This window comes from Sebastes fasciatus, chromosome 14 (assembly GCF_043250625.1).
Source record: "Sebastes fasciatus isolate fSebFas1 chromosome 14, fSebFas1.pri, whole genome shotgun sequence".
In the NCBI taxonomy this organism is placed as follows: domain Eukaryota; kingdom Metazoa; phylum Chordata; class Actinopteri; order Perciformes; family Sebastidae; genus Sebastes; species Sebastes fasciatus.
This window is the reverse complement of record NC_133808.1, coordinates 18,582,751-18,609,171: the sequence shown is the minus strand read 5'-3', so window position 1 is coordinate 18,609,171 and position 26,421 is coordinate 18,582,751. Positions and strand designations below refer to the sequence as shown.

Here is a 26,421-nt window from a genome sequence, read left to right as displayed (position 1 = left end):
CCATCATGTGAACGGAAGCTGTGTGTGTGTGTCCCACTGGCTAGCTAATCGCCACTGCACCTTTAAAAGGTAATGAGTACCGATACTAGGGATGTGACGGTGAAGAAATTTTCCCACCGTTTAATAAACTTGTAACAACACCGGTGTTACCGATTACACAGGAAATTCTACAAGAAAATATGACGGTCAATATGTGTAGTGCGCTTACTTTGATCTTTAACGTTGAGTGGCTGCCGGTAGGTGACCGCTCCGTCCTCCTCACGCTGATTACTTCATTAACGTTATGGTTCTCTTACAGCATTGGGTTTAAATCTAAAATATTGCCAAACAGGCGTGGTTGCTTTTCGCTTCGACACCAAATCCTCTGCCATCTCTCGGACTGTCAACATCAACTGTCAACTCTCTCGTCACGTGTGTGAAATATGACACTTGCTACTCTGTACTGAGACTGAGATGAGCTGAGATGCATTCACTTTCAGTTTGAGGCGTCCGTCGTCCGACTTTCTATTGATAACATGCCGCTGATACGCCAAAATGAACTAAATAGGTTGTATTTCTGTTAAAAAAGCAAAACGACGGTGGGGGCGGTGGGTACGTAATGTAATCGGTGTGTGCCCGACCACCGTGCAACAATAACTACCGCGACAAGCCTAACCGATACCCAGCCCTAATGCAAGTAGAGCACAAAATACAAACCGAACAGGCACTAGCTCATTAAAACTTTGCTCCTTGGAATCAAAAGTGACCCACACCTTTAAATACTGATATATTTAGGAAATGTTATTGAACCAAACTCAGGTATCGTTCTGGCGACAGTATCGAAAACTGAGCTAAATGTGGTGCTGTGACCTTGTCTGGTGTAACGGTGAAACGCAGGTTGACCCCCTCTCGATATCCTGTGTCAAACGTCTGAGGCCGAGTGTGAAAGGCGTACGGTTCTGCTGCTGCGAACAAAGCAAAGCTCAATAACCTTTGGAAACACACTTCGCTGGCCAAGGGCCTCATCAAATGTGGAGATTGGAGGAGCTTGTGGAATCTGCAGCAGCGCCCCATCAGGGACCATCTCTCAGCCCGACAGTATCTCAGCAGCTGCCTCCTTTCACACTGTGAGGAATGTAATCAAATGCAAATGCCCCCCTGCGTATGTTCAACTCTCACTCACACATTCATTGTAGCGGGCAACAGCATAGCAGGTTTTTGTTCCCTTGGATACAGTGTAAGCCAGGGTGTGTGTGTGCACTCACACACACACACACAGAGAGTGTATTCGGCCTAGATCAAATGTAATCAGAGACAATAGTTGTCTTTTCTTCCTGCTGTGGTCCCACCCTACCTTCCACCTCTACACCCACTCTCACACGCTCTGCCAGGCCGGCATCACAAAACAGACATATTTTAGTACACTGCTTTCTAAATCATGACAAAGTTTGATTTGTTTAGATGTAGCACCCCTAGGGCAATAGATGTAAGAGACAGAGGAGAGTCTGGCATACAGACGATGTGGACAACAGATGCTCGAGTTCTGCATCATCACAGGCAACAAAGAAACCAAAACTAAAGCAAACCTACTTCAATTTCTACACAGTTAAAAGGAGTTTTTGTGTTAAAGCGAGGTTTTACTATGGTTTTGTGTTGCGTGATGTCACGCGAGAAGATTTTACAGCGTTGCGAAGACACTGTTAACAAGTCTTCTACGCAATGGTCACCATAGCAATTAGACATTCATTTTCACACAGTCATCAAAACATCTGACACGGCCAATTCAAACACCATCTTTACGGCCCTCGGCGATGTTTGCCAACAGAGGAATGCACAAACACTCTCCCTCCAAACGACCATCTCACAAAGTTCACCGCCCTGCTGGGGCAATACTGCTCTCAAAAGGACACCTTGATTTGTATCGCGGTACACCCTCTAAACACATTTTTCCTTCTTGTGAAACAAGAAAATCGGGCAAACAGACCAAAGAGCTGTGTGTACAGCTAGTCACGGCTAATATTTAGTCCTGATTGATCGTGCGCCCTGCCTGGCAGAGACCGAGCTCCAGGAGTAAGACCCTCGCTGTGTGACCCACAAACATCGACCAGACCGTTCACCACCGAGATGATAATCACTCAGCAAACAGCTCGCCACAAAACAATGAATGTGCATAAAGCGCTATTACATCCTGCTGCCAATGGAGCCTTTATGGCTGGGAGTTTCCTGGCTTTCCGGAGGGGAGAGACTTCTAAGGAAAAAGGAACAGTAGTAAACAGTTTCTAAGCTTTAATGATAAAGTCAGAACTGGGAAGACGTCAGGGATTCTTGCATGAAGAGCTGAGTGATTATTCAATAAAAGCATTTGTCAATGCATTTGTCAATGCAAACAATTTGTAAATCACATACATTTGATAATCGTTGCACCATTTTATAAGCAACAATCCTAAAAAAATAATATTTTCAGCTTCTAAAATGTGAATATTTGCTTGATTTTTTTTCTCTAAATAATCGATTAAGTGAGAAAATAATCGTCCGATTAACTGATAACGATTATATCTGTAAGTTGCAGCCTTAGATTCTGCATGAGTGCATTTGCTATGGCAGTCACTCATATGACTAATCGATTAGTTGATTTAATCGACAGATCTGTGAAATTGATTTTCTCCACAGAGAATCACAGGAAAGCATCACTTTAAATCTTGTGTTTACCAGAGATGTGCTCATAAGTTTCTTAGAAATAAGTCATTCAGCATGACAAAAAGCATAAAAATTACTAATCGACAAAGGAAATCTTTAAAAAACGACCAATTAGTCGACTAATTGACTAAAAAGGGGCAGCCATATCATAATATACGTAAATGCAGATATCGCAAAGACATTCCTTTCATATTGTGATATTGATTTTAGCCATACTGCCCAGCACTACTTGCTTGTCAAAACCAATGAATGACTAAAACATAACAAATTCCCCATTTGGCTCCAGCATGGGGAATGAACTGGACTGATTCAAACATCAACATGATGCTGAAGTCCTACCATCATAACACAATTACTGCAGTTTACGACCCCGTGACCCGAGAGATGAAACACAGATTATTGTCAAGTCTTAGACAAAGTGCCCACACCAAATAAGAGCCCATGCCTGGGACTGGGCGAACGAGATCAGAGAAGAGGCAGCAACTGAAACAAAGCCATAACTTTTAACAGCTGAGCGATAAGACACGAGCACTGGAGCGAGTGAAGGGCTCATAAAATGTGTATTGCAGACTGTCTCCACCAGTGCAGTCTGGGGTTAGTGTGGTGGAGAGCGCAGAGGAGCCACGAGCACTGCAGATCTATGTGTGTGTGCATCTGTGCAGACAGTAGCGTCTTGTCTCCCTGCTCTCTGTCTCCACTGGTCCTCGTCCACATTTGAACACGGAATGAAAGAAATCAATACGTCTGTGCGGAGCCACCAGAAGAGGAGGAGAGAGCGAGCAAACAGGAACAAGACTAAAATCTGGCATACGCACAGGCAGTCTTTTATCTCACTCTCTTTTCCCCTCTAACTTCCCGTGTCATGCTGAGACTGCAGTGCCCGCAAGTCCCAGACAGCTCCTCTCATCGTGATATGTTTGGGCTACATAAGGTTGATGATTATTAAAAGGCTTTTTTTTGACTAAAAATAACACTGCAGACAGAGGGCCCCTTTCTAAAAAGCTGGACATGAGCAATAGAGCAGAGGCAAATTCAACCCACATGCTGTGTTCCTCTGCAGCCTGCTGCCTTATCTGATGCCAGGTTTGGTGCTATAGTCAATTTACAGTAAGTCAGCATATAGATAAGGGCTGGAACGATACACCTATCTCCCGATTCGATACTATCACTATACTTGGATGCCGATTTGATATGTATTGCGATTTTTAAGTATTGCAATTTTACAAATATTGCGATTTGATATTACGATTTTTGTTAACTTTTTTTAACACTAGACCATGAGGAAAAGTTGAATCATACACTCCTAAGGACTTTCACTTTAGAAATATCTAAATTAATACAGTAAAAATGTTTTCAGCGTGTACAGTATGTAGTCTTTGAAGTCAAATACATCAGTCATTGTCAGGAATATTTTTTTTTCCCAGCAAACCAAAAATAAAAGAATAAAGCCATTTCCCTCACAAATTAGTGGTATTTTAATTTAAAAAGGGACATGTAATGTTTTATACTTCAGGTGAATATAATCCAAACAATCTTATTTCTATATATGTATTTTGCATATACAGTTCTCTTTGTTAACACCTTATTTTGAAAACCAAATGTAGTCACATGTGTATACACTTCCGCTAACTTCACCAAGTCTGTCACTAGCTCTCCCCGTTAGCTCTGTTCTCTTTATACATCCATGGTCAGCTCCATTGGGGCCGTTTGAATGCATTTAACATAAATGTCAGAATTTGGGTGAAAAATTGCGATACATAGGTGAATCGGGGTTTTTTTTCCCACCCCTACTATAGATGCTCATATACACACAGGACATACAGTATAGCCAAAACTGAAGCAAGATATCTGAAGGATGCTGCTCTAAGCTAGACTTCAAGCCAAATCCTGCCCCCTCCCTATCCTTCAGGCATCCCCACAGACCTGCATTCACACACATATAATGTCTCACACACACACACACACAGTATCCCCTCCCTCCTCCTCCCTAACTTGAGAGCCACCTACATGGAAGAGCGATGATCCTCAGACTCCTGCTCAGACTTGAAGCAGTCTATCTTGGTCTCATAACTGCAGTTCTCTTGTTAATGACAGACTGTGTAACCTGATTCCACACACACACTCACACACATATGCATACACACACACACACACACACACCACCCAAACCCCCAACACTCTGAGGGTTTTTCAGAGCTATAGCGCTTCCCTCTCCCTCCACTTGCATATTGTTCCAACCCAAACCGCCAGCTGCTTCTGACAGCCAAATTACTGTGCACAGAGAAATGATTGCTATCAGAGGCCTATCCCCCCACCCCCCTTACCACTACCACAACAACCCCCCACCCGTACTCGCCTCATGCTTTCTGAAATGCATTTACATTTCCTTGATAATTTACTTAAGAGCTAAAATGATAAGATGATCGATTGCTCGATCGACAGAACAATTCTCAGCAACTATTCTGACAACTGATTAAGTCAATTTTAAAACATGCTTCTTTTCTTTATCTTATGTGATAGCAATCTGAATCCCAGTGGGTTTTTGACTGTTAGTCATTAGAGCTGCATCCATTAATCGATTAGTTATCAACTATGGAATTAATTGGCAAATATTTTGAGTAATTTTTAAAGAGAAAAAAAGCCCCAAATTCTCAGATTTCTTGATCTGCTTCTTAAATGTGAATATTTTCTTTACTCCTCTGTGACAGTTAACTGAATATCTTTGAGTTGTGGACAAAACTAGACATTTGAGGACATCATCTTGGGCTTTGGGAAACACTGATCAACATTTTTCACCATTTTCTGACATTTTATAGACCAAACAACTAATCGATTAATCAAGAAAATAATCGTCAGATTAATCAATAATGAAAATAATCGTTAGTTGCAGCCCTAGTTCAGACACAGTAGCTTCCTTTTTCTTCCTAAACAGTCCAAAACACAAAGACAGAAGCAGCAAACATTGGAAGGAGAAGCTGGAACCATTGTAAATTACACATTTAAGTTTTCTTGGTAATTTACTTTAGAGCTAAAACGATCAGCTGTTCGATCACTCGATCGACAGAACAATTCTCAGCAACTATTCTGACAACTGATTAAGTCAATTTTAAGAAGAAAAAAAAAAACGCCAAACATTGTGTGCTACAGCTTCTTAATTGTGACTATTTGCTTCTTTTCTGTTTCTTATGTGATAATAAACTGAATATCTTTGGGTTTCGGACTGTTAGTCAGACATAACAATTTGAAGACGTCACCTTGGGCTCTGGGAAATTATGTGATTTTTCACTTTTCTTTGACATCCTATGATTGATCAGCTGTTTCAGCACTTGCTCTAAGCAACTTGTTGGCAGTAAGATAAACTTGTGTAACAACATAAATACATTCGAGCATCGTAAATCAGGCCTCTTTGAAACAAATGCAAGAAAAAACATTCCAGGACACCCCATACCAGTGCTATTGTTGGGAATGCATTGTTAGTCTCAGAGAGGCAGATAACCTCCAACTGGTTGAGGAGTAAGTTACCGCAGATAGGCGGTCTGAAACAATGACACTGGCCCAAGGCCAAACAATAACATTGTTGTAGACAGAGACGTTGAAGAGGAGGAGAGGACTAATCACAATGGCCGTTACCTCAGCTGAGCAGAACAGGATCCCAGAGATCCCCTGGAGTTGGTCCCTATCTCAGCCTCAGACTGCCTGCCGTCCTTTTATCAGACCACTATCAGCCAGACTCCACGACGCAACAGCAGGCGCCCACATCATGGAGGCCCGACTTCAGGGACTGGTCAGCTATGGAGTTACACTCTCCAGATCGCCAACCAACCACACAAACACACCGCCACTCACTGCCACAAAACAAATAACCTCAACTGTGATTATCCAGTCCTGGGGAAATTCACCAACAACCAATTCATGTATTACAGTTTTGTGATACTCTATTGATTCTCAAAAACACTGCATTGATTTTGAATTAATGGTTTACATGCAAAGATAAACTCATTACTTTATCTCATTTGCAAAGATAAGCGCCTCTCAAAGTAGTGCTATAATGTCGGATGTTACAGGGACTGTGATAAATGCATCCCACTGTTCTGATTACATAAAAATGTAAACTTTTTTATACTCATATTTTATGCATATGGCGGTGTTCTTTATGGTGCCTTCAAATGAACTTGGTGAACCCGGGTTTACAACATGGGAAGTCGTGTACACGATATGCTTGGTTTTAAAGTGGTCAAGTCGTGAGAACATCGCCGCTAAGCAACGGCAATATTAACGTTACTGTCGGCGTCTGGAAGCCTCAGACGCTAACAATTTAGCAAGCGGGTAATATAATGCAGTAAATGCAAAGCTATAAGGACAGAGGAAAAAGATGACGCCATTGGGAATATCAACATTTTCCTCAGACCTATTATAAAGTTACGAAGAAAAACAATATACGACTGAAATTACAATATATTGACTTATTATGCACTGAAAAATGTACTTCCATGTCCTCCGCCATTTCTGACAACGTCAACAAACACGTCACAACTTGTGAACTCTGAGCTTTCAGAAGCTTTCCACTTACGAGGTCATGAATACCACAACACGGTAAAACACAACGGCACAATTTGAGTTATTTTTTAAGAAAAGAAAGTCAAAATTCTCTCACTTCAGCTTCTTAAATGTGAATATGTTCTGGTTTCTTTACTCCTCTATGACAGTGAACTGAATATCTTTGAGTTGTGGACAAAACAAGACATTTGAGGACGTCATCTTGGGCTTTTGGAAACACTGATCGACAGTTTTCACCTTTTTTTAATAGACCTTGCCAATACACAGCGCTATATATTACAGCTTATTTTCGATGCCATATTTATAAAACAATATGCCATCTCCCATGCCAGACACCATCAATGCATATGTTTGGCTGTCAGAGGAACTTGCATATACATTAAAGTGTGGAATAGTTTACCTTAAACGCATCATGCACACTTAATAGAGATTGGCTGGGCCGTGTTCAATAACACAACAGGCTACACAGCAAAAAAAAAAAAAGTCAAGTGCTCCCCAGACATTTGAGCTACTAGTGAAGACAGACCTGATTAGTATGTGGGAATGTAATTTTGGTGAGAGCCAGCACAATGAGTTGATTCTGAGGAAGTACACTTCAGTGTGAGACATTCCCATTCACACATCTTTTAATCTGAATGTTTACAGCTAGCATTAACACCTCTGTAATGAAGTTTGCACCCTCTCATCAGCAGGTCTGATGCCTTTATATTCAACCACCCCTGCAGTCTGATCACACACACCATTTCCTGTTTGTTCCTCATGGAAAAGCATGTTGTATAAGAACTATATACAGGGTCTAAGATTACGTTTTTCATCACGTGCCACTGTGGTAGGTCACTGAACATTTCTACCAGCCACACATTTTTTTTTTTGTCTGCCACTTCTTAAATCTATGTAGAACGCTTTAAGATTGTAAACACTAGGACTGTGTATCGGCAAGAATCTGGCGATACTAGACGTATCATGATACAGGGGATACGATTCAATATATTGCGATACTGTAAGCAAGGCAATATATTTCAATTTTTTTTTTTAAATCTAATTTTAAGAAAACTGTCACAGTATAAAGAACACAACATAAAAATCATAAAATCCGAGTACATTTTTTTCACTTTTTTATGCAATCAGAATAGTAGGATCTGCATTTGCATTTATCACATAGGGTGCATATCTTTGCAAATAAAATAAAGTATTGACTGAGTTAATCTTTGCATGTAAACTATTAATTAGAAATCAATAGTTGTTGTTTTTTAATCGATACAGTATCACAAAACTTAATATTGCAATACTGAATATTTTTTATATTTTCTTCCACCCCTAGTAGAAACTGTGTCAGTGGTAACAGACAGTAGAAATATGCATCATGTAACCTTAATCCCTATTTTCAATTTAGGAATTGCTTTTAAAAAATTCTTAATATAAGGATCTGCCATGGTGGCAGGTGACCTGAAACATTAACCTGCCACAGCCATTTACCCTGTATTTGACAGGAGGCAGGTGCCAATTTCATTCCCTGACTATATATTTATATATATTAAATGTTTATTAACCACCAGCTAGTTTTAAATTAAATCACATTACTGTGTGTTCACCAGTGTTTTTGGCTCCTCTCCTCCTCCCCCCCTCCAGGACTGTGATTGTGATGTTAAAAGTGCTCAGCATGGGATGATGATGAAGGATCAACCCTCCTTAAGAGACTCTTTTGCATGACAAAAAACTCCAAACAAAGTCACGACTAGTTGCAACCCAGCCTGATAAGAAATTACAATGCAAGATATGCTTTTTTCCACCACTATTTACCAAGAGCAAAGCAAAAACATCTCTAAAAATAATACAAAATCATGCATATTTCTATGAGATGCAGGTTCACACAACCTAAGATGCAGAAATGCAATATATGTGTGGCTGCAATAACACAACAGGCCAAAGATTTTACGAGAGAGACGTCACGAAACCTTTTTCCTGCAAATCAGCAAACTTCTCCACGTCCACCGAGATGTCTATTAGGCGACAGTGTTATTACAGTTTATGATTAAACTTACCTTTGCTGCTGTTTTTTTCTTCAAAGTGCTTTCTGAGGATCTCTGTAGCTACTCTGCCATCTCCCGAGAATTCACAGACAAACACCCGATTTGTTTTCCAAAGTCTGAGCAGCAGCGGAGCCTCCGTGACGCCAACATGATCCTCCGTCGTTCTCTCGGTGGGAATACACCAAAAACAAAAGAGACTAATTCACAAGATATTTAGGGCACAATGAAGACACATTTTGTTTTAACGTTGTGTCTCCCTTCATACATGAAGCACTGTATACGAGGCTTCACAACTCGCACCCCTACTCTCCGTGAAGGCAGAGAGCCAGCAGCAGGATTGGAGGAAGTTACCTTGCAACAACTCTCTGTAATTAAACCAGCGTGAAGAGAGCTGGGAAATACGAGCTCTTCCGGTCACGCATTTCAAAATAAAACAAAGTAGCTCCTGGTAGAGATACCTCAGGTCAGGGGTCAGCAACCTGCAGGCTCCGGAGCCTCATGTGGCTCTTTAGCTCCTCTCCAGTGGCTCCCTGTGGATTTTTAAAAATGGAAAATTTGAAAATGATTTGTTTTACATTTTCATTTTTATTTATCATTGTTGAATAAAGTCATAGGTTTATGAGAAAAAAAAGTCGTAGTATTATGAGAATAAAGTCATAATATTATAAAGTAGTAATTTTACGTGTTATTTTCTTTTTTCTCGTAAAGTTATGACTTCATTCTCATTAAATTACGACTTTTTTCTCGTAAAGTTATGACTTTATTCTCGTAATATTATGACTTTATTCTGGAAATCTAAGATGTTTTTTTCCCTCAATGTGGCCCTAATACTCCGTCATACATTTGCACTTTGGCCCTCACTGCATTAGACTTATATACTATATACTTAGACTAAAAGCTTTGTTACCTTCATCACAAGATGAAGCTCGGCTCTGATTGGTTGTTTTCCTCCGGTCTTAGGAGCACCGGTGGACACCGAGGCACATGCTTTTTTTTCATGTATTAGTGTCAGGATATAGTGACTGTTTTATAAATACAACTTTTTTAATCATATTTGTTCCAGTTCTACCCACTGCTGCTTTAAGGGGAGACACGCCTGACGAATAGGGCAACACATTTAAAGATATCACCATGAAACTTCCCCAGTTGATTACCTGACAATTATGTTTTGTATTACAAGTTTTCTGAAATTGGTATATGCACATGAGGCATTATTTGATCAAATATGTGCTAATTTACATCAATTTCCAGAACAGAAATCTGAACATTGGATAAAGCTAGGTTCAAAATGATCGTTTTGTTTTGTTGACATATTAGAGTCAAATGTTTTTACAGAGGGAATTTTGGATATCTCTTTTTATCACTCAATAAATAAGAAAATACTGTCAACTGTCATGTAAGTGCTACTGAAGTGAAGATTTCTGGCTCAGAGTCTGAGAAAAACTAATTTTACCAAAATGTGTTCTGTAAAATTCCATACATATTGCAAGACACTAAAGGTGACTAGGGTAAAAAAATAATTAACTAATAGATATCATCATGAAACTTCCCCAGAAGACAATAGTTTTTTGTTTTACAAGTTTCCTGAACTTGTATGTTTAAAAATGTAAGTGACGCATTATTTAATGATAACTTTTGATGAATTTAGGAGAAATCTACAGACGCAAATAGACAAAAAAGTAAATTAAACACCTAAATGTGTATTTTGGATGTTTTCTTTCCACTAGTCTGAAAGAAGACATGTCATTGAAGCAAAATAGCCCCAAATCTCAAAATTGACCAGCGCATGAAAAACTGTTTTTGCCTGCTTTGTCTCGCCTTAAATGTTATTATTTCTAGGGGTCCAAGAAAAATAATCATATAATCTATAAACATATAACTAATTCATTATAATTAGTAAAACTATAATACTACATTACAGAAGATATGTAAGTAAAAGTTCTGCTCTTGAGGTATTTGTATCTAAATTGAGTATTTCCATTTCACATAATAGCCTACTCCATTACATTTCAGGGAGATATATAGTACTTCTTACTCTGCTGCCCATATCTGAAGTTACTAGTTACGTTTAAAAATTATGATTTTTACAGACAAAACATATCATGGCCTCATAAAATAGTTTTAAGATTAAGCTATACCTATATAGGCTATACCTTCACCCACTACAACAATAAAATGCTACTTACATATGAATACATCAGTAATAATCCAATAATACAACGTATAATAGTGAAAAACTCACAGAGGCTTATGTTCTACCTGATGTTCTACCTGAACATAAGCACAGTAACATTATACACTTGCTACTAACATACTTTTACTTAATTAATATTTTCAATGTACGACATTGCATATTTACATAGTGGTATTGCTGCTTTCACTGAGGAATAGGATCTGAATACTTCCTCCACCACTTCTGCTAAATAAGTATCAAAAGTAGGCTACCAATTATGCAGAATGGCCACTTGCATACTATATTGTTTTATCATCACAGATGCCTTAATTTGTAACCAGCATTTTAATGTTGTCGCCAGTGAAGGTGGAGCTAATTTTAACTATTTTATATATGAATGTGGGATTAAGCTGCTCAGGGGCCTCGGGGCAAAAAATGAGCTGCAGTGGGCTCCCATTAATCCCATGTACCTCTCACACTCTAATAAGCATTGTGTACAGCATTCCTATCTTACACTGCCAAGGGCCCTGTGCTGTGTGGTAATTTGATTCAACACAGCTTAATTAAGAAATATGAAACATGTGAGCACAAAACTGAAATAACGAAGGTGTTGAAACTATATTTTGACACATGCAGGGACCTTCAGCATTAGGCAGTAAATCAACTTTAAGGCCCTTATCATGTCAGCTGTGTGATATTGTGCTTTTAGTAGTATATAGATTGAACTATAGAATAGGCCTACAGTAAACCACTATAATGAAATATCCTATAGTGTATCCAAACTAGTTTTTTCATCTTCTGAGTACCCAAATATTCTCCAGATATATATTGTGTTTTTATTCTGAAGCCAAGGCTTACATTTCCTGTCACAGACTTGTTCTCTCTGGCTGGCTTGACGCATGCGCGGTAATTAACGGACCATTGCTATTTGGTTTGCTCTGCGCATGCTCCCGACTCAGCATTCAGGGAGTGAAGGGTTCAAGCTTTCTGGGCATTATAGGCTATATTTATTTCAGGCAATAAAAATGATCAGTATGCTTTAAAACAAACATGCTGGTAAAAAATGTATGAAATCACTTCAAATTGTGTTTCCTAACATATCAAATTCAAATTCAAATTCAAATAAGCTTTATTGGCATGAATGTTCAGGTTACATTATTGCCAAAGTGAAATTACATATTAATGAATAATTACATTTCACAAGAAATAATCACAAAATATTCACAATCACAAGAAATAATCACAAAATAATCACAATCACAATAAATAATCACAAAATAATCACAATCACAAGAAATAATCACAAAATATTCACAATCACAAGAAATAATCAAAAAAATAATCACAATCACAAGAAATAATCACAAAATAATCACAATCACAAGAAATAATCACAAAATAAACACAATCACAAGAAATAATCACAAAATAATCACAATCACAAGAAATAATCACAAAATAGTCACAATCAAAATATACCAAATACTATAAATATTATATTGTATAATACTACTAAATATTAAATATACATTCTTTTACAGATGTAGTTAATCAGAAACATGTTCGGAGCTTGTAGCACCTCTTATTGTATGGCAACAGTCAACATATTTTGCAGCTAATATTTCACATTGATATTCATTGATGTCTTTATATGTAAAATACTTTAGATTTAAAATACTTTATTTATTATAATAATCTTAGGTTAAAATCCTTTATTCAGATTTACCAACAGAGCCAAACCATTAAGCAGTACAATACTTATTGAGATTAGGCTACTAAAAAAGCAATTAAGAGCAGACTATAGAGAGTATTTATCTGTAATAAAACCACTGAATATATTATCAAATAGCCAGGCACATTTGCATTAAAAGATATGTCTAATTTCACAGTAATAACTCTATTCCTTCCTCTATAAATTCTTCCAGAAACCCATCTTTTCTGAGTGTGCAATGCATCAATAATTCTTTTACCCATTAGGGCCTTTTCAAAACTGTCAAAACCTTACAGACATTTTTCAGCATTGGTACTTTTCAAACATCACTATATGGGCCCACAAACAGAAGAGTGAGTTATGCCATATTAATACAAAACATATGACTAACTAACTAACTAACCAACCAACCAACCAACCAACCAACCAACCAACCATCCACCCACCCAACCAACCATCCAACCAACCAACCAACTAACTAACTAACCAACCAACCATCCATCCATCCATCCACCCACCCAACTAACTAACTAACCAACTAACTAACTAACTAACCAACCAACCAACCATCCATCCATCCACCCAACTAACTAACTAACCAACCAACCAACCAACCAACCAACTAACTAACGATCCATCCATCCAACCAACCAACCGCCCAACTATCCACTCACCCAACTATCTATCTATCTATCTATCTATCTATCTATCTATCTATCTATCTACCTAACTACCTACCTACCCAACTAACTAACTAACTAACTAACTATCTATCTATCTATCTATCTATCTATCTATCTACCTAACTACCTACCTACCCAACTAACCAACTAACCAACTATCTATCTATCTACCTAACTACCTACCTACCCAACTAACTAACTAACTAACTAACTATTTATCTATCTATCTATCTAACTAACTATCTATCTATCTATCTATCTATCTATCTATCTATCTATCTATCTATCTATCTATCTATCTATCTAACTAACTAACTGACTAACTAACTACCTACCCAACTAACTAACTAACTATCTATCTAACTGACTATCTAACTATCTAACTAACTATCTATCTAACTATCTAACTAACCATCTAAGGTTACAGAAACACCTCACTGAGCAGCTGTTGGACTGCAGGCTGTGTCTAATAACCGTTTCCATGGAGACGCAGTCAGAAGTCCCAAACAGAGTCACTTCTTCACTATAGTTTCTAGCTCCGCTTCTTCCAACATGTATACAGAGTGAGTTTTACTTACATTTAAACCAGAACTGTCATTGCTGTGTTTTAAAAACGTTTTATTATTCCGGCAGACTAATTAGTGTGACGTCACTTATAATGTTGTGTTTAATGTAATGCTTAAGGATGAATGAACTGCGTGTTAGCTAATCAATGCTAACTAATGCTAATTTAGTGTTTTGATGCTAATGCTACATCTAAGAGTTTGACAGTGTGCCGGGTTTTTGTCTCCTTTTCCACTAGAAATTACTCAGATCTCGTGGGTGACGATCTTCCATTGACAACATCTGGCAAGTACAACTGTTTATACTAACTTAGTTTAGTTTACCTCACGTTGTAGGCTAATGTCTGCAGGGAGACACCTGTCTGCTGGACCCTGGTGGGAAGTGATGTTGCCAGTTATCACTGGTGTGGACTAGTGTAGTTCATGAAGCAACCCAGCCAACATGGTTATGTGGGCCCCACATGGGTTATGCTGGGGGTACCTGGGTACCAAGTGGGTATGGGCCCAAAATGGGCATCTTATCTGGGGCCCACTTGGGAAAACTAAGTAGGTCCCCCATGTGGGCTACCCAAGTGAGTTCTAGGCGGGTTGCTAATGGGAAATTAGTGTATGGGCTCCGAATGGGCAACGCAAATGTGGCCCAATTGAGTCAACTAAATAGGTCCCACATGGGCTCCCCCAAGTGGGTTACCCATGTGGGTCCTAGGTGGGTCAATAAGGGGAAATTAGAGATGGGTTTTGGTTAATGTTGCCCAGATTGGGCCCATATAACACCCAGTGTACTCCTGCATGAAACCCGCAAGGGTAACTAGCATGGGGGCCAACATGGAAACTGTGGACAACCCCACTTACAACCCATATTTCAGCCTATGTAGTCCCCATATAGTACCCACATCTTAAACTTAACCCTTGTGTGGTGTTCATGTTTTTGTTACTCAGCCAATGTCTGCCGGTCTGTTGGATCCACCCCATTATTGGGTTTTTAAATCAATACAGCCATAACAATTTATGTAAAAATACTTAACAGATGTTTACTTTATCCCAATTACAAGCAATATAGACAGCATATGGTTAATATTTGCCATTTACTTCTGTAGGATATTATTTATGAACAAAAGTGCTATTTGTTTTTTGTGATAAAATGTAATAAAAAATAAAAATCAATTATAATGAAGATATGGGTGGAAAAAAACCTTTATCTTGAACAAATATAAATGAAACAATGTTTTTATTGATGTTTATTTCTTTGAACTTAATTAAAATTCATGTCAGTCTACACAACACGAACCCCATTGAACACATAGCCTATTCATGCCAGCTTATACAACACATGAGGGGCAGAGTTTTACTGTGTGTGTGTTGCATCTTTTGACATCCATATTTCTCCACTTGCTGGCTGCTGAGGGGCTCGTTTTTGAGCTGCCTGATGGACAGTCTCATCCTCTTCTTCATACTCATTGTCAGACTCTGAATTGACAGAAATGTGATCCTAATATTCTGAAAACTCTTCCTCTTCATCTTCTTCTTCCAAAAGTTCTCTCTCTTCTAAAATCATTTCTAAAGCCCTCTGAGCAGAGAGTCTTTTTGCCATCTTGATCGATTGCGATAAGGAGCCACACAGCCAATTTGCAGCTGGGATATAGTGTGAGAAAATATAGACTAGTTCCCGCAAGACAGAGGGCAAAATGTGCGAGAATGTGGGAGCAGACAGGTGTCGGTGCTTGAAATGTAACAACCTCGTGCGGGAACAGCAGGAGCAGAAAGACAAAACTCACACACACACACACACACACACACACACACACACACACACACACACACACACACACACACACACACACACACACACACACACACACACACACACACACACACACACAGCAGGCCCAGGTCAGAGGATGACAGAGTGTAGGTACTGTACACAGCACCTACAATTTCCACACATTTATCTCCCTCGGGAGTCCAGAGGACCCGAACATCACATATGTAATATAATTGTGTAGGGGGATGTACAGTGTGCAGTCATTGAAAAATGTGTTCTTTTATATGTTCTTCATAGAAAATGAGCCAAGGCCAATGAGTCTGAGGTTGAAAAAATTATGAATCACATCATTTTTCTTTTAGTAAACATTGAAAACGGGTCCCACAGACCCCAAACACCACACAAGGGTTAAAGCTGGGACTAGGATGGGTCTTGGGTATGTTGCCCAGTTGGGGCCCACATAACACCCATTGTAATCCTGCATCGAATCCATGTGGGCAATTGACATTGGGCCCTTATGGAACCCGCGGACAATCCCATATAGGGCCCATTTTTCAACCCATTTAGTACCCACATGGGCCCCACATACAGATGTTGGCTGGGAATGAATATGAATGGTGTGATTCCTTATTTTCTTTGCTTCACTGTGTCTGTGTGTGCGTGTTTTACCATTATGGGTGTGAAATTCAGGGATCCAAGGACTAAATGGCCAGATCTCCCAGATCCCAGGACTGTCCCCAACCATCAGCACCCTTCCTGATGACAGGGCCCGAGGGAGGAGGGCCGGAGTCCTAGAGAGTGATTCTGACTATATCAAGCTTGCAAAACAAGGAGGGCATAAGGGTATAGAGCCATCCTCTTGCCTTATCTAGACATGTCCCTCTATAGCTGGTTAATGCATTTCGCCTCCATTTATTTTTGTCCTTTATTCCAACAGGGCTTTTGTGGCACGAGGAAACAATCACTTCTAAACCTGCTGCATACAAACCTCCAGGCTGGTTCGGCACTGCATTAGGAGACAACTTCAAGCCAAGGTACATGTAACATTTGTCTTATTATTATCATGCACTGTGACTTGCAGTCAGTTTTATGATTCAAAAATACTTGGACTCTAACCACTGGCGCACTTTACACTTACTTTACACCATACATCCTATATACCACTTTATAGACTGCACATATGTACATATTACATTTATTTATTGTACATACTACATTTACTCATTGACGGACTGTACACACTATGTTCACCCATTCACTCTGTATTTTTATATCTCTATTTATTGTTTTTATAATTTTTGTATACCTTTACCTCTCCTGTGTTTCACTCTGTTTGCTGATGTTGCTGCTTTGACACCTGAATTTCCCCCTGGGGATTAATAAAGGTTCACCTTATCTTATCTTATCTTATCTTTACTTCCGCGTCCATTACTTACACTACTACTCGCCAATATGCTACTACTGCCAGTACTACTACAGTATATAATTAGGTGGTCCACTTTACGAGGGGCTGCACAGCATTTTTATCCCGACACAAACATACTCTTTGTCTCACATTTGGTTTGTTGGGATCTGGTCCCCCTATATACTGTATACTGCTAGCTTTCAGTCTTTTGAAGTACTGTGCGGCAGTAGCTCAGTCTGTGGGGACTTGGCTTGGCAAACGGAGGGTCGCTGGTTCAAGTCAAGTACAGACTGTTAACTGATAGCTGGAAAGATGCCAGATTGTGCCAAGGTGCCCTTGAGCAAGGCACTGGACCCACAAACTGCTCCCCTGGCGCTGTATAGTAGCTGCTCACTGCTTCTAATACTAGGATGGGTTAAATGCAGATACTAAATTTCACTGTGTGCTGTGTACAATGTGTGACAATAAAAGTTGATTTACATTTAATTTTTTTTTACGTTAAATAAACAGTAACAATCAGCCACTAATGGCTGATTTCTACTGTTATTCTTCTTCTATATTCCAGCTATCATTAAGGGAAGGATACACTTCATATCTCTATATTGTGGTTTTTTTTCCAACAGTCTAATTAACATTGAAGAGAAGAAAAAGCCTGGAGCTTTTCAACCATCAGAGCCCCCCTTTGGGACTGACAATATGTCAGCCTGGGAGAGGGATGATAGCAGCAGCAATGGCAAAGAGAGAGAGAAGGTAAACAAAGAAATATCAAAGTCATTTAGAAAGTAATTTAGTCACACAAGCCTCCAAAATAACAATTTATTCCATCTCTTGTGTTGCTTTGTTCTGTTATGATCGCATGGTTTAAGACAAAATTGAGGGATTGTTAGCGATTGGGCAGACCTACTTTGTGGTTCAGCTACTTGTTTCTCAGTGGTTTATAATCAAAATGAGACTTTAAAATGCTGCCAAATTATAGGGAGAACTGGAAAAAATATCCAGCCAGATATCCTGGCTATATTTACATTCAGAAAATAACCACTGTGACTTTGCTTTGCAGAACAACAACGTTCATGACTACCAGATGGAGACATTGCAGCCATCCAATCAATATCATGAGATCAGCAAATTCAAGAGGATGTAAGTTCACATGGTCACAAGATGGCGCTGTTGTTCTATAATTTATATACAATACAAGTGTCTCAGAATGCTACAACAACCCTCAGAGACAAAACAAAATAGAATAGATTTATTATGAACCAGTGATCTTATTATGTCAGACCATACCAGTCATTTTGAGTGGAAGTAATAGCAAACAACACTTAAAGGATACAATTATTCAAGTCAGTCAAATTGGGAACATATCTTTTAATGGCTAGTATGAACAGCAATACGTATACATATAGGCCGCCTGACTATTTTATGACTGATTTGAACAATTGTTAACCTATGATGACTGTAAGCAATTTCATAATTTTCCAGCAGTGTAATCTCCTAGTTACTAGCATTACAACACATATGATAAGAGCTTATTGTCAGTAAATTCCACACTGTATGTCTCCATGCTGTGGTGAGTAAGCAGAAATGCTCCTGGTTTGGCAGCACACAAGTTAGAGATAACAGGATGTTCAGATCACCTGTTTGCTCTGGCTCAGTGCTTGTCTGTGTGGTGTGTTCCCGGTAAACGTATATAAATATCAAGGTCAGAAACCCCAAATAACCTCACGTACAAGGCTACAGAGACTAAACAGTAAAGACTGGTTATTACTGCAAAACAAAGTTCCCTAAATCCTAAAATCATATTTGTTAGAGCTGCAACGGTCAATTGATTAATTGCCAACTATTTTCAATCGATTAATAGGGGGTTTGAGTAGTTTTTTAAATGAAAAAAAAGTCTAAATTCTCTGATTCCACTATCTTAAATGTGAATGTTTTCTGGTTTCTTTACTACTCTATGACAGTAAACTGAATATCTTTGAGTTGTGAAACAAAACAAGACCTTTGATGACGTCATCTTGGGTTTTGGGAAACACTGATTGACATTTTTAACTATTTTCTGAAATTTTTTAGACCAAACAACTAATAAAATAAGAAAATAATTGACAGATTAATTGACAATGAAAATAATCGTTCGTTGCAGCCCTAGTTGCATGACCTCATTTCATCAGCAAAAATCCTCAAAATTCAGCTTCTAAAATGTGAATGTGTACTGTGTGTTTTTTTTTAAACTCTAAACTACCTAATTGATGAAGTGAGAAAATAATTGTCTGATTAACAAATAATGAAAATAATTGTTAGTTAGTTGTCAGTTTTAATAAATTCCCCATTTGGCTCAAGCATGGGGACGGAGTCAAGCAAGCTCAACCAACGTGATGCTAAAGTACAACCATCATAACACAACTATTGCAGTTTACGACCCCGTGACCCGAGAAACGCCTCTTTGGGCCTTGGGAAACACTGATCGACATTTCTTACCATTTTCTGACATTTTATAGACCAAACAACGAATTCATTAATCGATAAAATAATCAACAGATTAAATGACAGTGAAAATGATTGTTAGTTGCAGCCCTATTTATTTTCATTATTGCAGTGCAATGATCAGCTCTACAGAGTCTCTGTGTGAGATATTGACTTTGAGAGTCAAAAGAACAGAGAGTCTAGACATTTCCTAAAACCAGAGTGACTGACTGTGTGTCATTTCACACTCCATTTCTTTATTTCAAGAAAGAATTAGAGGGATAAATCTGAGATTTAATGACTTGTTTAGATATAGTTATTGTTGACTTTGCGTGTTTTTGTTGGAAGAGTACTTTTGTAATGAGTAGCCAGAGTTTATCTTGGGATACAATCTTTATAGGGGTAAGGGTAGGGTCCATATTTACACTGTGTCTGCTGTAATCCCCCATGTTGATCTAATAGGCACTTTGTGAGCATGACAAAACATTACATTATATTTGTAATTACAAAAGCACCATCTGGTTTGATTTCAATGAAAAAAGCCTTCCAAAATTGCATTGTATTCCCATCACATTTGGACTTTATGTCTTTGGTGTTCTCAGAGTGTTTGACAAGAATCCAGCTCCTGTCGACATGTCGAAGCTGTTGAGCTTCGGTTATGCAGAAGACAACAAACCAACAGCCAACACTGATTTGTCAAGTAAGTAGCTCAGTGTTTCTGACAGTTTGAGTGACAATCTTCCAGGTAAATCGTTTCCTTTCTTTGTTTTTTCATCATAATTCACCTTATTATAATAAAATTAAATTAAATAAAGCCACAGGTGTGTTAAGATTTCAGATGATGCGTCTTGACAGTATAACGTAGGTTATTAGTGAATTATGTGATGATGAGTAGGTGAATGACTCGTATACATTTCCATGTCAACAGACTAGAGGACTGCCAGTGCCGTGGGAAAAGGATGCACAAACTCAAAAGCTTCCAACAGGAATAGTCGCCATCCTCTCCTCCCGTCATTAATGTCTTAATTAATTAATTAATTATTAATTAATCACCCCTTCATACTGAGCCACATCTAATGTTTTACTTAGTTTCAATTGTTCTGTCATGTCAGATGTATTACTCAAGTGTGAAAGAGCTTCACTTTATTAAAGCTAGGACCTTTAATTTATTGTTCCTGTTAGTGGTGCCTCATTAAGAAGGCACCAGTAACTCTTGTTTTTTTTGCTATCAAAATAAAAGTTTGATTGTTTGTTTGAAATGTTTCACAATCTGAAATTTGGCTGAAATTTGAATGTCAATAATTTGCCACATATTATTACAAACAAAGGGCCCATTTTCTGGGACACATCAAAAGTCTCATACTACTATTAAAGCATTAAAGGTGCAATACATTATTTGATGTAGTTGATTTGAACGCTGCTGAACGAACAGCATTTATGTTGGTTATATATTAAAGATCCTATATTATGTTCATTTTCAAGTTCATACTTGTATTGTTGTGTTTCTATTAAAACATGCTAGGCAACAGCTTGGGTCCATGTTTACTTCCTGTCAGCTGATTTCATTCACATACACTGCAACCGGGAATATGGTGCCTTCAAATGGGGTCGTGTTTACCGTGTTCATGAGAGGAGTCCATATGAATGACCCCTCTCTTGTGATATTCACGACCTCGGGAAAGTTTCTGAAAGCTCAGAGTTCACAAGTTGTGACATGTTTGTTGATGTCGTCAGGATTGGCGAAGGCCATGGAAGTTCATTTTTTGGTGCATAATAAGTTAATATATTGTAATTTTAGTCGTATATTGTTTTTCTTCCTAATTTTATAATAGATTTGAGGAAAATGTTGATATTCCCAACGGCCTCATCTTTCTCCTCTGTCATTATGCCTTTGCATTGTTACCCGCTTCATAGCTTGCTAAATTGTTAGCTTATAGACGCCGACAGTAACGCTAATATTGCCGTTGCTTAGCAGTGTCTTCTCACAACTCAACTACTTGAACGCCAAACATATCGTGTACACGACTTCCCATGTTGTAAACAGGAGCTCACGAGTTTAATTTGAAGGCACCAATACACTGCAACAGGAAATAAACTGGGACACATTTAAAATGTTTACATTTAAAACTGTGAAATGGTCTAAATATTGTATATTAGTGACATCACAAATGGACAGAAATCCTGGCAGCTTGTTTCAAAGGCACAGTTTCTGAATACGGGCTGTGTATATCTCTGTGGATTTGCGTTTCTATACTTTCACAGTATTTATATAGCACTGAAACCTACTTTATAATAAATTAAAAAAAGACATGAAAATCTCACTTTTTACAATGTGGGACCTTTAAGTTAGCTGTGTGTGTGTGTGTCATTGTTTTGACATACCAATGTATTACATGCCAGTGTCAAAGGTTATCTCTGTGCTGCAACACGTTTGTTATTCAAAAACTTCAGATGATTATATTTTTGAAGGTATGCTGACGCTTTGGAACTGGGCCAATCAACTTGGGTGTTATTAACCTGGCTCTTTTTGTTTGGGACCAGGGGTTGTTTATGTGAGAGCAACAACAGTCGCTACTCCTCCCTCCTGAACCAATCAGTGGCAGGGGTCAGAGGTCACCTTTATATAAGCTCAGCAGTCACACGAAACTCTTATTCAAAAAGAGCTGCGACGAGTATTTGGAGGTTTTACAGACTAACAACTTTTGACTACATTTTAAACTGGATTTCAAAGCATCTGCTGCAGCCATGGCGCCAATTTTACTCAACTGTTTGGGGAGTGAACACAAGGAGTACATCAAGTAAGTATTTGGGAATTGACTATTTCTTCTTGTTGCTCTTCAAAAATCCAATGTGTTTGGTAATCAGAGCACTGATTGTCCCTGTATTAATATGCTGTACTGTAATGCTTGTAGACAACACGTCCAAGTGAAAAATCCCTACTTGGACTCCATGGAGGAGGATATTCTTTACCACTTCAGCTTGGGCACCAAGACTCACAACCTTCCAGAAATGTTTGGAGATATCAAGGTTTGTGAAATGCTAATAAAAAAAAATGACAATTTCAAAAGCAAGAAAACAGAATTCACAAGTTCTCTATTTCCCTCTTTCTCTATAGTTTGTGTGTGTTGGAGGCAGCGCAAATCGAATGAAGGCTTTCGCCCAGTTCATCCACCAGGAGCTGGAGCTGCCTGGAAACCCTGAGGAAGTTCGAGATATCTGTGAGGGAACTGACCGCTACTGCATGTATAAAGTGGGACCAGTGCTCTCTATGAGTGTAAGTATTACATAACAATGACATGGCTTTATTTCTTCTACCTAGTGCTTCAAAATATTAAATCATTTCACTGTTTTTGAAGTATCCTGATCTTGTTTCCATCACAGCACGGCATGGGTGTCCCTTCCATCTCCATCATGCTGCATGAGCTCATCAAACTGCTGCACCACGCTCAGTGCCGCGATGTGATCCTGTTTCGCCTGGGAACATCTGGTGGAGTCGGTAAGAATTTTTTGTTTTGAAAGAAAGTGTTGTCAAACTTTTTCAAAGTTTGCTTCCCCTGAATTACTCCTCTAATGACTTTAAAACAAAAAGTAGATTTTAATGCCTAGTGTTGTGTCTAGGTCTGGCTCCAGGGACAGTGGTGGTCACGGATAAAGCAGTGGACTACTCCTTCCGCCCCCAGTTTGAGCAGGTGGTTCTGGGTAAAGTCATCACCAGGAGCACTGAGCTGGACGAGGGAGTGGCCAACGAGCTTCTGCAGTGCTCCACTGAGCTTCAAAACATCCCCACAGTGATTGGAAACACCATGTGCACCCATGACTTCTATGAAGGTATGAACCATGTCTCATGCTCTTTGTTATTGTGATCATATTTGTATATCATTTGTAATCACAGAGAACTTCCAAAAGGTCAAAACCATTAGTGACAAATCCTTTGCTGTGTCTCTCCAGGTCAAGGTCGACTTGACGGAGCTCTCTGCTCCTTCTCTCATGAGGAAAAGCTGGAGTATCTGAGGAAAGCTCACGATGCTGGAGTGAGGAATATTGAAATGGAGTCCACCGTATTTGCTGCTATGTGCCGCGTCTGTGGCCTCAAAGGTAAGTTACAAAATGTGGCACATTATGTACAGGGGCACAGCTTATTGATGGCTGTGAAGCTACAATCTTGCCTCTACAGCACCTCTACGCCCTTTAATTAGCCGACCTCGATATTGGTCAATAAAGACATAAGTTGTGCAGAATACAGAATAGACAGATACGCGTGTCTCGCCTCTACTGATTCATGATTTGACCCAATGTCGTGACTGATAATCTCCTTTTTCTCTGCAGCGGCTGTGATCTGTGTTGCATTGCTGAACCGCTTCGATGGAGACCAGATCACCGCCTCTCATGACGTTCTGATGGATTACCAGCAGAGACCCCAAGTCCTGGTGTCCCACTTCATCAAGAAACGCCTGGGACATATTGTCTAAAAACCCTACATCTCCCTTCCCAACCCCAGCCTTCCAAATAGTGTATATATGATATGATATGTGGATATGTACTGTACTTGTTAATATGTGTATTAGACACTTATTTAAAAAGTTGTTACGCTTTTTATGATTTCATTGATGAAGATAAAATATTAAGTATGTTGCATATGTATGTGTATATGTAAGTATGTATTGTATCTTTTAATATTTAATACTCTGGTATTTATGTAAGGTAATGTTAATTTTCTAAAGAACGTGTTCTATATGTTGATCTTAATGTTACTTTTGTAACTCAACAAAAATTGTTGGGTGTTGGGAAATGATTCGCCTCCATTGGAGGTTTGCAATCTGTTAGCACCTTCTAGTTATAAAGGTTTTTCCTCTTATGTGCTCGTTAGATGGGAAGTACTTTATTCCTTGGTGATTTCTCTTGTGATATAAGACCTTCCTACAATGTGTTTCAGTGATGAATGTGTTATCAGATGACCAGAGACATACATTACATTTAGTTGCTTCTGCCACACACGCTTGTTTATGCAAAAATTCCTGACAGTAACATAAGCGGTCAATAAATATGGATAAATGTGCAGAGAGGTCATTTTCATGTGTTGGCGGTACATGTTTATCATCACTCAGTGATACTGTATTTTTCATGAGGTGCTGTAAAGTATAAAACATTCAATAAAAAGTCAATAATAGTAATTGCTTTGTGTCACTTGGCGGTCAATAATGTAGCTACTGTAAATCAGTTGACTCTGTGAGTGCAGCAGCTGTTGTACCAAACGGTGTGATCAGTCCAACTGTGAATATGATTCTGCTTATTAAAGGTATTATTTACATTTAATATAATTCTCAAAACCAGAACAAGTTTTGGACTTAAAGGGTAACTTCAGTATTTTTCAACCTGGATGTTTTTGTGTCTAACTGACTAATAAGGACAACAATTTCTGTAGTATTTCCTGTATTGAGGGAGAGCGCTGTAGACGGCAGCTGCTCACGGGCTGCAATATGGTGCCATTGGGGCAAGCTGGCACCGTCATTTACCTCCACTTAAAGTGCTTGTTTTTGCCATGATAGGCTCTGATTGTTGTTATAAGAGTCTGACATTATGGAAAGAGTCTCGCTCAAGGAGAAGTCTGCACGTCTACAAGGAGACTTGGACACAATAACAGAAAGACCAGATCAAGCGAAAAGTAATGAAGATGTTTCATTTCTCTTTAGGGTTCTTTCCATAATGTTGTCAGACACTTATAATAACAATATGAGCCTGTCAGTGGCAAAAACAAGCACTCGCAGATTGTTTCGTGGCTGCTGATTACAGGGTTATCCCTAAAAACTGGACCAATTTAAAAAGTGTGGTGCCCATTTGTCCCTTTTAGACACAAAAACATGGGAAAATAGGGTCCAGGTTGAAAAATACAGAAGTTACCCTTTAATGATGTGACCCCAAACAAGCCCCTGGTCAGAACTTGAGTGTGGATTTGGTATCTCGTCTAGGCGGTTTAGGGGGCATGATAACAGACAGGACCTCTTTGGCATACTGGCTGTGCTGCAGACCGGCCTCCCGCAGAGCCTGCTCAACCCGAACTCTTGGATCAGACACAATCTGGAAAACAGATGTTAGAAAAAAGAAAATCCACAGTAAATAATACGTATCCGGTTGTTTCACATTAGATCACACCCACTATGTTACCATTGTTGGTTTTTTACTACTCATTCAATACTTGAAACAAGATTAATCACTAATCCTTCATGGTTTGGTATTGGAGGAGAAGATTTGCACAGCTTGACAATCATTAGTCATTGCTTGTGTTACACAATAAGCAAGTTCAAACCATTATGACAACACACACACACAAACGGTACACTGATAGACGGGTGGCCTTCAGATCAAAGTCTCTGACATGAGAACAAACATTGACAGACCGGCCAACC

At 38.9% G+C, this 26,421-nt stretch overlaps 4 protein-coding genes across 5 annotated transcripts in view; 2 read left to right on the top strand and 2 right to left on the bottom strand.

The window, feature by feature from the left end:
• The window catches only part of LOC141782758 (activin receptor type-1-like), a 201,142-nt gene that overhangs the window by 24,613 nt on the left and 150,108 nt on the right, over window positions 1–26,421 (bottom strand). The window contains exon 1 of one of the 2 annotated variants that reach the window (XM_074659449.1): window positions 9,276–9,622. The exons of the other annotated variant lie outside the window; for it this stretch is intronic. The gene's annotated coding sequence lies outside the window, so the exon portion shown is untranslated. Of the gene's footprint in view, window positions 1–9,275; window positions 9,623–26,421 lie in introns of those variants that run through there. 2 annotated transcript variants of the gene reach the window in all.
• Window positions 16,839–22,815, top strand: LOC141782754 (uncharacterized protein C7orf57-like; the record flags this gene model as incomplete). The annotated part of the gene is made up of 6 exons (XM_074659430.1): window positions 16,839–16,998; window positions 17,093–17,189; window positions 18,184–18,310; window positions 18,618–18,697; window positions 20,620–20,717; window positions 20,946–22,815. Coding segments are annotated over 6 exons (567 nt in total), but the record flags the coding sequence as incomplete, so codon positions are not given.
• Window positions 22,675–25,073, top strand: upp2 (uridine phosphorylase 2). Its single transcript, XM_074659427.1, has 7 exons — window positions 22,675–22,815; window positions 22,930–23,044; window positions 23,133–23,291; window positions 23,399–23,513; window positions 23,636–23,845; window positions 23,966–24,112; window positions 24,344–25,073. Exons 1-7 carry the CDS (start codon window positions 22,763–22,765, stop codon window positions 24,484–24,486), a joined length of 942 nt encoding a protein of 313 aa, XP_074515528.1. The 5' UTR covers window positions 22,675–22,762; the 3' UTR covers window positions 24,487–25,073.
• LOC141782752 (coiled-coil domain-containing protein 148-like) overlaps window positions 24,986–26,421 on the bottom strand; it is a 33,715-nt gene continuing 32,279 nt past the window's right edge. The window contains exon 15 of the mRNA XM_074659426.1: window positions 24,986–26,092. Coding sequence (XP_074515527.1) covers window positions 25,949–26,092 — 144 coding nt within the window. The 3' untranslated portion in view covers window positions 24,986–25,948. The remainder of the gene's footprint in view (window positions 26,093–26,421) is intronic.